Genomic DNA, 13,152 nt, shown 5'->3' with positions numbered 1-13,152 from the left:
CAGAGCGCTCCCTTGAATACTAGGACCATCCAGCGATGCTACTTGAATCAATGACTGCAATTGCCCACCCCCCGTTCCCCATTGTAAATAGATGGTGGGTGGTTGGGTTCTTTAACTTCAATTACAGGCCGCTAGACAGAAGATATACTCCCAAAGCAAAAATGTTGAGGAAGGCAACTGAAAATTTAAAAGTGTGAACTCACTGCTGTGTCATCGAGTAAATACAGAGAAACTGTTCCCACTGACAGGAGGGTTGTGAACCATCATTCTTCCTCCTGAACATATCCAAATTCCCATAAATGGATCTATGTTACTTATCTCAATCTGTGTGGCAGCGAGTTCCACATTCTCACCACTCTCTGGGTGAAGAAGTTTATTCTCTTAACTTTCTCCTTGCCCCTTTTAATTGTTCTATAGTTTCTCAACTCGATCTACTGATCCTGGAATAAGGGAAAGGACAAAGGATGAGCCAACTGAGACTTCACATCACTTCTCCGAACATCAGGGCTCAGTCCGCCTCATACTCTCGCCTCTGAGTCTGAAGGTCGTGGTTTCAAGTCCCCACTCCAGAGACTCGAGTCCCCCACAATCCAGGGCTGACACTCTTTCAGTCTTCAGCTGCCAGGTTCCTAAGCTCTGGAATTCCCTCCCTTAACCCCTCCACTTCTCTCTCCTCAAAGGAGAGAAGTTAAGGGAGGGAATCGACCTTTTCTTCTCTCAGTGGCATCAAGGATTGAGAAACTGCGTGCCAAAAACAAAGCTGATCTATTTAACATTTACCAAGAATATTGAATTCCAGCTCAGTTACAGAGATTATTAATATCAGCAGAAACAAACCCCAACTGTCAGAATGAACATGGTTCAGTCTTGGATGTGATGAGCAGCAGCAAAAACAGCAGAATCGAACACCTGCAGTCAAATGTGAACTTGCTGGTGTGCCAGGAGATGGGATGAGCAAGTGAATTCTTTCCCACATACGCGGAACATTTAAACAGCCTGTCTCCGGTGTGAACTCGCTGGTAGCTCAACAGGCTGGAGGATGAGCTGAATTCCTTCCCATGCATGGAGCATTTAAACAGCCTCTCCACAATCTGAAGCTGTTTGTATTGCAGCAGGTTGGCGGATTGAGTGAACCCCTTCCCTTATAAGGAGCAGGTGAATGGCCTCTCCCCAGTGTGATCTCACTGGAGTTGCAGCAGGTTTGAGAAACTCCTGAACCTCTTCCCACACCAGCAGCCACCGAAAGGCCTCTCCACAGTGTGACCGTGCTGGTGTCTGAACAGGGGGATGGGCAAGTGAATCCTTTCCCACACACAGAGCAGGTGAATGGCCTCTCCCACTATGAGTGTAGGATTGAGTATCCTGCTTGGTTGCTTTTTCAAAATCCCCGCGACTGTCATTTTTATATAGTTCATCCCCAGTCTGGTTAGAGTTGCCCATCCCCAGATTGGATGATCAGTTGTGCCTCACACTGATATCTGAAACCTTTATCTTAGACAGAACAGTCAAACGTTTCTCCATCCATATTCAAAGGCCAATGATATTCTGGTCCTGATGAACCCAGTGAGTCTATCAGATCTTGGTGTGATGTTTGGTGTCTGTTTTCTGGATACAAATCCTCCTGACTAATCCCCTCTTAAAGGAGATTAGAAAATACATCACTGTAAGTAAAGGGTAGAAATCCAGAAATGTTGATTCAGTTGTCATAGAACATCCTTCTTCGTCTCAAATGATAAATCTCTGTCCCCCACACATTCCCTCCTCCCTATTGATTTAACCCCAATTCACCCGACTGTCCTCCTGCTTTTCCCCAATTCTCCTCCCCAGAAGGTGCTGACTCTGGGGTTCAGTTTCACATTCAACTATTGCCTTCGCCAATATGACACTTAAAACATACTGAAGAAGAGGCATATTGGACTAAAAACGTTAAGTCTGTTTCCCTCCCCTCAGCTGTAGCCAGGCCTGCTGTGTATCTCCAGAACTTTTAGTTTCTTATTTTATTCGTAAACGTTATGCCTGAAGTTAACAAAAGGGGCGTCACAATCAAACCCAGTGTCTACCCACATGTACTTTGTTTCCGGCCGGGGTCACTGCGCCCCCCCAACCCCACTTTCCATCCCAGTCCCAGGGGTTTGGAGACTGGGCTCCGGATCAGTAATGGCGGCCGCAGCTTCCACAATCCCCCGCGCTGGGGAAACCGCTCTAACCGCCGCACAGCCCGGGACTGCGCATGTCCGAGGGTAATGAAAGCTGCGCATGTGCGGGGAATAGCTTTTCCCATTGGCGAAGCGCTCATTCAGCCATGAGGGTCAAAGGATCTCCCGCGCCGTGAAGGCTTCCGGTGCCCCATTGATTTCAGGATTGACCAATGGGAAGGGTTGGAGGACCGGAAGGACTCTGGTCCTCCAGCCAATCAGAGCGCGGGCTTTGTGTGAATGTAGATTGAGTTTCACACAGACTAAAACTTCCTCCTGTGTCCAACATCTGTGAGTAAAACACTTTCTTTTCTCCCCCTTTCCATTTCTTTTCTCATTCTGGGGGGAAATTGTTGACTTGCAGGAACTGAAGGGAAAGGAAGTGAATCCAGGGAGGGTGCAGACTCTGGAAAGATTGGCCCAGGTCTCTCTCTCTCTCTCTCTCTTAAAGACATTGACATCCTTTGCTCCCTCAGCTTGACACATTTATTTGTCTGGCTAAAAGGATGGTCTCTTTCCTAATGTTCACAATTAAAGGGCTGATTTCCCCAGGAGATGGCTGACATTTAGGGGACAGTAAATTAATACCGGTCAGATATATGTCAAGTGTTGTTATATGGTAAATTTAAATATAATATTTATGGCTCTGTAATGAAAAAAAATTAACTTTATTTCCAGTCTTGTAATATAGTCCTGTAGCTTCGTTATATATTTTCAGTCATAGACTCATTATAGCACAGAAGAAGTCCATTAATGTTGACAGTCTGTGGAGCAATCTAGTCAGTCCCATTCCCCCTCTATATCCCCATTCCCCTGAAAGTGTATTTCATTCAAGCGCCCATCCAATTTCATTTTGAAATCAATGACTTCCTCTGCTTCCACCACCCTCGTAGGCAGTGAATTCGAGGTCATCACCACTGGCTGTCAAAATAAAGTTCTCCCTCACATCCCCAAGTATCTGTAACCATGTAATAAAGTACTGTATACTATACACATTTATAGTGCAGTACCATTGGGTGTCTATTAGGTACAGCAGAATGAGAATGGAGGGAGAGTATGTGGGATGGAGATTTACAGCTTTTGGAGAATGACAGGAAAGAATGTTCCACAGAAATTAGAATAGTCTGTTCTGAATTTCAATCCTGTACTGACAGTGATGACTTTTGTAAAATTATTTCACAGGATATTGGAAAGGGAGGCTTAGCAGACTGAAATCTCAAACCAAACATCACATCAAGATTTGAGAGTCACTTGATTCATCAGGACCTGAATATCATTGACCTTTGAAGCTAGAAGGAGAAATGTTTGCCTGCTCTGCCTGCTTCAGAAGATTTTAAACATCAGTGTGACTGGAAAAGCACCGAGACACACACACTCGAGTGAGTGTTTCCAGTGCACTGACTGTGGAAAGAGCTTCAACCAGTTACATAGGCTGAAAAAACATCACACCATTCACAGCGGGGAGAAACCGTACACCTCTGCTGTGTATGCACGTGACTTTAACTGATTATCAAACCTCAAGAGGCACAGATTGCCCATGCCATGGGGAAACCCTGGAAATGTGGGGACTGTGGGAAGGGATTCTGTACTCCATCTCAGCTGGAAATTCATCGACGCAGTCACACTGGCGAGAGGCCATTCACCTGCTCCGAGTGTGAGAAGGGGTTCACTAATTCATCTGATCTTCTGATACACCAGCGAGTTCACACCGGGGAGAGGCCGTTCACCTGCTCCGAGTGTGGGAAGGGATTCAGTAATTCATCCAACCTGCTGACACACCAGCGAGTTCACACCGGGGAGAGGCCGTTCACCTGCTCTGTATGTGGGAAAGGATTCCCCCAGTTATCCCACCTGCTGACACACCAGCGAGTTCACACTGTGGAGAGGCCGTTCACCTGCCCTGAGTGTGGGAAAGGTTTCACTCAGTCATCGAACCTGTTCACACACCAGCGAGTTCACACCGGGAAAAGGCCGTTCACCTGCTCCGTGTGTGGGAAGGGATTCACTGATTCATCCAACCTGCGGAGGCACCAGCGAGGCCACACCGGTGAAAGGCCTTTCACCTGCCCTGAGTGTGGGAAGGGATTCACTCATTCATCTAACCTGCTGACACACCAGCGAGTTCATACCGGTGAGAGGCCATTCAGCTGCAGTGAGTGTGGGAAGGGATTTGTTAAGTTATCCAACCTGCTGACACATCAGCGAGTTCATACCGGGGAGAAGCCATTCATCTGTTCAGAGTGTGGGAAGGGATTCAGTCAGTTATCAAGCCTGCAGAAACACCAGCGAGTTCACACTGGGGAGAGGCCGTTTACCTGCTCTGAGTGTGGGAAGGGATTCATTCAGCTTTCACACTTGCTGAGACACCAGCGAGTTCACAAGTGATTCCAGGAGTTGAATTCTGCTGTTACTGCTGCTGTTAATCACATCTAGGACTGAACTACGTTCATTCTGACAGTTGGTGAAGTCGGAGGGTTTCTTTCTGCTGGACTGGCCAGTCTCACTACTTTGCTTCCAGTGGCTGATGCTCTTTGAGCCTGGGAGTGCACATTTCCACTGAAATGATCCACAAAAGCTGATGAAGGACATTTATTTTATCCTGGATAGTAAATAGTGTTTTTCCTACCACTACAGGTAGATCTAAAATAAATACATTTGTCTCAGTTCCACTGAGTCTACAGCACAGGGCCAGGCCAGTCGGCTCAATTGGTCTCTGTCAGTATTTGTGCTCCACATGAGCCTCCACCCACCCCTCTTCATCTCCCCCCGTCAGCATATCCTTCTATTCCTTTCTCCCTCATGTATGTATCTAGCTTCCCCTTAAATGTATTCATGCTATTCACCTCAACCACTTGCTGCGGTAGTGAGTTCCACATTCTCACCACTCGCTGGGTAAAAAGGTTTCTCATGAAATCCCTATTGGATTATTGAATCCCTTCATCATCTTAAAGACTTCCATCAGGTCACCCTTCAGTCTTCTCTTTTTTAGAGAAAAGCAGCCCCAGCCTTTCCTGAGGGTTAAATGCTCTCAGTTCTGGTATTATCCTTGTGAATCTTTGTTGCCCTTTCTCCAGTGCCTCTATTTACTCTTTCTCAATGGAGATCACAAATGTTGACAGTGCTCCCAGTGTAGTCTAACCATGGTTTGAAACAAGTTGAACATAACCTCCCTGCTTTTCAATTCTATCCCTCGAGAATGGAACCCTAAATCTGGGCCCCACACTTTAGGAAAGATGTGAAGTTCTTAGAGAGGGTGCAGAGGAGATTTACGAGAATAGCACCAGGGATGAGGGACTTCAGTAAGTTGGAGAGGCTGGAGCAGCTGAAATTTCTCTCTTTGGATCATGGAGTCATTAGGACACACAAGGAGTCCATCAAGCCCATATTCTTTCAAGTGTACATCCAATTGCCTTTTTAAATTGTTAATCATCTCTGCTTCCACCCCCCTCATAGGCAGCAAGTTCCAGGTCATTACCACTCGCTATGTGAAAATATTCCTCCTCACATCCCCCCTGCATCTCCTGCCCAAAACCTTAACTCTGTCCCCCTCATCCTTGTACCATCAGCGAATGGGAACAGCTTTTCTTTGTCCACCTTATCTAAACCTGTCATAAGCTTGTACACCTCCATCAAATCTCCCCTCAACCTCCTTTGCTCCAAGGAGAACAACCCCAGCCTGACGTCTACAATAAAGAGCAAACAAAATATGTTAATGCCTGAAATCAATTGGGAATGTTTGATTTCTGTTTTAAAGATATGATGAATGTATTGTATTGGACAGTAAAGGAATTGGAGTAACTCACCCGGGTGATCAGTGGAATGTATCAATCTGGTATCCACCTACATTCCCGTAAAAGCCAGGGAGGTGTAGATGAGATGAATAAGTTGATAGATTTCTCTGGGAGATATTTACATCCTTACCTATGAATTTTGTTTGAAAGAAAACCACATTTGACAACCTGGCCACCACCTGAAATATCAGGACCAGAACAGGGGGAGATAAGCAAAGACAGACACTCACTTTGATGTTTTGATAAGCACACCTGAAAGTTCAGAATATGTGGCCTGACATTGGGATACCGGTGTGAGTGTGCAGATGTGATTTGTTACATGTGAAGACAATAGGACGCGTAAATTCATGGTGAAGTGGAGCTACTGAACAAAAAACATGACATAAAATGGTTAATGTGACCAGGAAAATGAGACAAAATTTTGACATCATCAAGGCATCAACACACTCCAGAGAGAAACTGAATTTAAAACAATCAGGATGGTATAAACACACTGGTCTGTCAAAATGTGAGTAAAATTGAAGTAACAAAGATAAACATTTGGATTGGGACAATTAAGGGCTTGGGAGAAATAATACTGAGTGAGAACTGTCCACAAGTTGGACAGGGGTAAGGGGAGAGCTGGAGAATCTTTTACATCCAGGCTTGATTTGTTGCTTGAAGCATGTGTCCTTATGTACGAGTAACCTAGAACTCACGGTGCTCCTTCAGAAGAAAAGATCAAGTAGATGTTACCCCAGGTGAGGCCAGAACAGAACTGGAAAATAACGGAGTTCTCCTCCCCCTCAAGATGTGGACTGTAAGAATCCTGGGGGATCCCCTACTTCAGGTTTTCTTGCTAATTAGTGAACACTGAATTAAAAACTATGACAGGCTGTGCATTTATTTTTAGTTTGATTGTTACACTTCTCCTGTTTTTATTCCTGTTGTGATTACTCTGTGGGTGAGGATGGTTGACAGGTGACAGGATGGGAAATTGTGGTTTGGGTCTTCATTGACCAAATGTTTTATTGATCCGAAAGGTGTAAAAGGGGCCAAACTTCAGCAGAAATCTGGCAGAGATGAGAACAGACGACTTGCTATGTGGGAACAGGGAGATGAACAGCTCCCAGAGGACAGAGAAAACAAGAGTGCCTTGAATCGTAGACAACACCTGGGTGTCAAGGCCACCATGTTTTCACTGCTTGGCATGGGAATGCTGACTCCCTGTACCGGGGACGGAGCGTGGGAAGCCAATTGTTTGGGACTTTGATCTGGCTTGGGCAGGTACAGATGGTTCAATGATGGGTTTTGTAATTGGTCCGTTCAAATGTTAGCTCAACAATGATTGGGTTAAATCAGTCTCCATAGACTTTGTGATGTAAAAAAGTATCAGAAGAGATTCCCCGAGCACAGAGATTTGTAGAGGTTTTACATATTGCATTGACTGGTGCCATGGCATCTGGGGCAGACCAGGGAGCATTTACGTGGAGATGGTGCTTCTATCCAGAGTGTAATGGTAATGCTGCTGCACTTTGATACTACTGCTCAGATATGAGCATGTGTCAGGTCTTATCTATACTGAACAAAATCTAACCACTGTCACCAATAAGGGTTATCACTGTGAATCATTTCAGAGTTTGGAAAAGGGGATAAAGGGTTAATACATACAAATTAGGAGCAGGAGTAGGCCATTCGGCCCCTTGAGCCTGCTCCACCATTCAATAAGATCATGGCTGATCTGATTATGGTCTCAACTCCACTCTCCTTCCTCGCCTCTGTCCCCTTTCTCACCCTCGGCAATCAAGAATCTATCAACCTCAGTCTTAACAATATTCAGTGACCCAGCCTCCTCTGCTACAATAGCAATTGTGTCATTTCTTAAATAAGGAGACCAAAATTGTACAGAATCCTCGAAATGTGGTCTCACCAAGGCCCTGTACAGCTGCAGGAAAACATCCCGAATTTTCGATTCCATTCCCCTTGCAATAAACACCAACATGTCATTTGCCTTCCTAATCACTTGCTGTACCTGCAGATGAAGTTTTTGTGGTTCATGTACCGGGACACCCAGATCCCTCTGTACCTCATAGTTCTGCAATTTCTCTCCATTTTAATAATATGCTTTTTTTTTATCCTTCCTGCCAAAGTGGACAAGTTCACATTTTCCCACATTATGCTCCATCTGCCAAAGTTTTGCCCACTCACTCAACCATCTATATCCCTTTGCAGACTCCTTAAATCCTCTTCACGAATTATTTTCCTCCATATCTCTGTGTCATCAGCAAATTTAGCCACCATACATTTGATCCTGTCATCCAAGTCACTGATGTAGATTGTAAATGGTTGAGGGCCCAGCACTGATCTCCTGTAGCACTCCACTTGTCACATCTTACCAACCTGAAAATAACCCATTTATTTATTGTTAAGCAGTCAAACACTTACTTGCTGTGTCCAGAGAGAGCTACAGGAAGGCTGTTGACTATAATCGGCCATGCAAGGCTTTGTTCGATGTTTAAATATACAGAGGAGTGGAGACATTTATATCGGTCACTCAGAGCTGAACAGAAACCCGTCTCTTTAAATACACATACAGGGAAGAGGCTGATATGAAATCTGTACCTTTTAACCTGCACAAAAGCAGGAGGCTCATATTCACAGGCTGCAGGAGGAGTCCATTCAGCTCATCGTGCCCCTGCCATCTCTTTGAAAGGACTCTCTGATTCATCCAACTGCTCTGCTCTTTCCCCACAGCCCTGCAAATTCTTCTCTTTCAAGTATTTACCCTTTGGAAAGATACTATTGAATCTGCTTTCAGGCCGATCAGAACAACTTGCTGTGTCAAAAAATAAAATCTCATCACCCCCCCCCCCCCCCCCCCGCCACTCACCCTCCACCCCTCCCAGCTCCTTTGCCAATTACCTTCGAGCAGGAGCTGGGAACCTTTTTCTTATCAACAGGCACTCACGTAAAAATCAACACAGAAAACAGAAATGTTCAACACACCCACTGCTCTAAAGTGATGGCTGAGTTTGCTTTTCCTGAATGAGCCTTCTTATGTCTGTGGGCACTGATGATGTTGCTGCTCGCAACTGGTTTTTCTCTCCCCATCTCTATCTCTCTTTTGTGTGTCGCGCTCTCCTTTCCCGTTCTGTCTCTCTCTCTCTCTTCCTTTCACATTCTGTCTGTCTCTCACCTTTCCCATTCTGTCTCTCTCTCTCACCTTTCCCACTCTGTCTCTCTCCCTCTCCTTTTCCACTCTGTCTCACCCCCAAACCAGCTCAGGGTTGTGATTCAACAACCCAAGGCTCTGGCCAACTCCCAATCCGAGGCTGCACCTTTTTTTTTAACTCATTCATGGGATGCGGATGTTGCTGGCCAGGCCAGCATTCATTACCCATCCCCAGTTGCCCCCTAGTTCAGAGGGCATTTAAGAATCAACCACATTGCTGTGGGTCTGGAGTCACATGTCGGCCAGATCAGGTAAGGACGGCAGATTTCCTTCCCTAAAAGGCATTAGTGAACCAGATGGGTTTTTACACCAATCGACAATGGTTCCATGGTCATCATCAGACTTTTAATTCCAGATTTTTATTGAATTCAAATTCCGCCATTTGCTGAGGTAGGATTGAAACCCGGGTCCCCAGAGAACGACCCTGGGCCCCTGGATTACTCGTCCAGCAACAATACCACTACGCCATCGCCTCACCTGGGCCTGGAGCCGGGGCCTCTTCCTCAGTCGGCAGGGGCTGAGCCCCTGTCCTGGGAACCAGTGGAACTGGGAGGGGGAGGGGGGTGAGCCGTCGATGGAGCCGGGTGTCCTGCTCCCTTTCTCCACCACCCCAGGTTACTCACACTCCACCATCCGATCGGCAGCCGGCAGCTTCCCGTCCCTGCCCTGCACTCCTGCTCCTGGATCTTGGGCCTCGCGCTCTCCCCACAGCCTGAGCCTCTGGTGACTGCGGCCAAGGTTCAGGCATCAGAACATGGTGGTGGCTGGTCCAGAGTGCAGTACACTGGGGGTCAGATTTCAAAATCTCCCTGCGGGCTAGGGCCCCCAGGCCAGGGGTTCCCCACCTCTGCCTTAGAGGGACTCACTTTCTGTTAAAGAGCCTGCCAACCCCTCTCACCCACTTTCCCTAAAGTGCATAAATCTAATCATGAAAAGTACAGCAAAATCAGATATTTTTACTGATAAAAGTTTATTAATGAAACAGAACATGGTTAAAAAAACAGAAAATTACTTGAGGGTCAGAGACAACCAGAGTAAAAGGATGTGCACAATGTTCTGGATCCAAATGGTTTCTCTTCAGCTCCTCTATACCCTGTTCCCGTGACTCCCCACTTTGGACACAGGGACACTGAACCCCGGGGGTTGGGTCGGGTCACCATCAGCCCTGGTCACCCCCTCCCGCTGCCCCGATTGGTTGGAGGCCCATTTCCCAGTCAGTCCTCCAGCACCTTCCTATCTCTCTATCAGTGTGACGCCCATGGCAGTTTCCCAACTGGGGTGCAGGCCCCATTATTCTCAGCTAAATTCAGCCCTCAGCTCCATCACCTGGCTGTCACTGACACAAGCAATAGAGAGACAGAAAGGTGCTGGAGGCTCAAATGGGAAGTGAAAACTTGTGGCTCTGAACCAACACTTCAACATTTGTCCATCTAACACTTGTTTTTACTGCGGGTTGTTTATTTTAAATTTAGGCACTGGTAGAGAAGAGCAACTTTCCCTTTTTAACTTTGTATTGTTTATAGTCTGTACACACACGCATGCACATACACACACACATGCACACAAAGGACAAACAGACAGGGTCTCCGCAGAGATGGGCTTTGGAGAATAGACTTCATAAAGAGAGAGGTTAAAGTTCCCAGGGTTTCGACACAGTCGATCTCGAGTTCCTTCGTGTGAAGGCAGATCTCTAGTCCCAGTACATGCCTGGAGGTTCTCACCCACGGAGCTTCGGCATGGAGGAAAATAGAGCCGGATCAATCCTTCTCATCTCAGCCTCTCCGGTTTCCAAAGACAGACAAGTTCGACTGAGGTGAAGATTCTTAGCTGGATACTGTTAACCACTCTACATCAGGTGGTTGAAGTGAATAGTAGGAATACATTTAAGGGGAAGCTAGGTGTATACATGAGGGAGAAAGGAATAGAAGGATATGCCGATGCGGGGAGATGAAGAGGGGTGGGTGGAGGCTCACGTGGAGCATAAACACTGACAGAGACCAATTGAGCCGCCTGGCCCGGCCCTGTGCTGTAGACTCAATGGAACAGAGACAAATGTAACTTTTTTAATTTATTCTTTCATGGGATGTGGGCATCACTGGCAAGGACAGCACTTGTTACCCATCGCTCATTTCTCTTGAACTGAGGGCAATTAAGAATCAACCACATTGCTGTGGGTCTGGAGTCACATGTAGGCCAGGCCAGGTAAGGACGGCAGATTTCCTTCCCTCAGGACATTAGTGAACCAGATGGGTTTTTACAACAATCAATGGTATTTTCATGGCCACTGTTATTGAGACAAGCTTTGTGTTCCAAATTTATTCGCTGAATTTAAACTGCAGTAGCTGCCATGGTAGGATTTGAACCCATGTCCCCAGAGCAGTATCCTGGGCCCCTGGATTACAAGTCCAGTGATATTACCAGAACGCCAGCATCACTCCCTGTATTTACTTTAGATCTACCTGTAGTGGTAGAAAAAACGATTTACAGTCCAGGATAAAATAAATGTACTTCATCAGCTTTTGTGGATCATTTCAGTGGAAATGTGCACTCCCAGGCTCAAAGAGCATCAGCCCACTGGAAGAAAAGTCGTGAGACCGGCCAGTCCAGCAGAAAGAAACCTTCCGACCCTCCCACTTCACCAAGTGTTAGGATGAACACGGTTCAGTCCTGGATGTGATTAACAGCAGCAATAACAGCAGAATCCAACCCCTGGAATCACTTGTGAACTCGCTGATGTCTCAGCAGGTGCGACGTCTGAGTGAATCCTTTCCCACACTCGGAGCAGATGAACGGCCTCTCTCCAGTGTGAACTCGCTGATGAGTCATCAAATTGAATGCATTACTGAATCCCTTCCCACATTCGGAGCAGATGAACGGCCTCTCCCCGGTGTGAACTCGCTGGTGTGTCTGCAGGGCGGATGAATTACTGAATCCCTTCCCACAGACTGAGCAGGTGAACGGCTTCTCTCCAGTATGAACCCGCTGATGTATCCTTAAGTGAAATGAATGACTGAATCCCTTCCCACACTCACAGCAGGTGAACGGCCTCTCCCCAGTGTGAACTCGCTGATGTGTCCGCAGGTGTGATGAATGGCTGAATCCCTTCCCACATTCAGAGCAGGTGAATGGCCTCTCCCCAGTGTGAACTCGCTGGTGTGTCTGCAGGTGGGATGACCGAGTGAAACCCTTCCCACATTCAGAGCAGATAAACGGCCTCTCCCCAGTGTGAAGTTGCTCGTGTGCCAACAGGGCAGATGAATGACGGAATCCCTTCCCACACTCAGAGCAGGTGAACGGCCTCTCCCCAGTGTGACTATGTCGATGAATCTCCAGCTTTGATGGGGATTGGAATCCCTTCCCACACTCGGAACAGGTGAATGGTCTCTCCCCGGTGTGAACTAGTTTGTGTGATGATAAGTTGGATGAATTACTGAATCCCTTCCCACACACAGGGCACGTGAATGGCCTCTCCCCAGTGTGACTGCGTCGATGAGCTTCCAGCTCTGATGGAGATCTGAATCCCTTCACACAGTCACCACATTTCCACGGTTTCTCCATGGTGCACGTGTCCTTGTGTCTTTCCAGGTTTGACAATCAGTTGAAGCCTTGTCCTCACACAGAACATGTATAATGTCTCTCCTCACTGTGAATGGTGATGTTTTTTCAATTGCGTAACTGGTTAAAGCTCTTTCCACAGTCAGTGCACTGGAACACTCTCATTCGGGTGTGTGTGTCTCGGTGCCTTTCCAGTCACACTGATGTTTAAAACCTTTTGAAGCAGACAGAACAGACAAACATTTCTCCTAGATTCAAAGGCTGATCATATTCAGGTTCCGGTAAATCAAGCAGCTCTGTTGGATCTTGATCTGATGTTTGGTTTTAGATTCATATCAGCAAATCCTCAAATTGTAATATCCTGCAAAAGGAATCAACAAAAATCATCACTGTCAGTACA

At 46.6% G+C, this 13,152-nt stretch overlaps 2 protein-coding genes and 1 pseudogene across 5 annotated transcripts in view; 1 reads left to right on the top strand and 2 right to left on the bottom strand.

The window, feature by feature from the left end:
* The window catches only part of LOC144697155 (uncharacterized), a 266,512-nt pseudogene that overhangs the window by 25,992 nt on the left and 227,368 nt on the right, over positions 1-13,152 (bottom strand). The gene's annotated exons all lie outside the window — the stretch shown is intronic.
* Positions 1-13,152, top strand: part of LOC144697396 (uncharacterized) — an 83,414-nt gene that overhangs the window by 19,087 nt on the left and 51,175 nt on the right. The window contains 1 exon segment of the mRNA XM_078569376.1: positions 3,830-4,417. Coding sequence (XP_078425502.1) covers positions 3,830-4,417 — 588 coding nt within the window.
* The window catches only part of LOC144697120 (uncharacterized), a 432,856-nt gene that overhangs the window by 417,327 nt on the left and 2,377 nt on the right, over positions 1-13,152 (bottom strand). For all 3 annotated transcript variants that reach the window (XM_078568952.1, XM_078568951.1, XM_078568953.1), the window contains exon 2: positions 11,773-13,113. In XM_078568952.1, coding sequence (XP_078425078.1) covers positions 11,913-12,755 — 843 coding nt within the window. In that variant the 5' untranslated portion in view covers positions 12,756-13,113 and the 3' untranslated portion in view covers positions 11,773-11,912. The remainder of the gene's footprint in view (positions 1-11,772; positions 13,114-13,152) is intronic.

The sequence above is a fragment of the Cetorhinus maximus genome, chromosome 23 (assembly GCF_964194155.1).
Source record: "Cetorhinus maximus chromosome 23, sCetMax3.hap1.1, whole genome shotgun sequence".
Classification (NCBI taxonomy): Eukaryota; Metazoa; Chordata; class Chondrichthyes; order Lamniformes; family Cetorhinidae; genus Cetorhinus; species Cetorhinus maximus.
The sequence above is the reverse complement of the archived record's forward strand: the minus strand, read 5'-3'. Positions and strand labels throughout refer to the sequence as shown.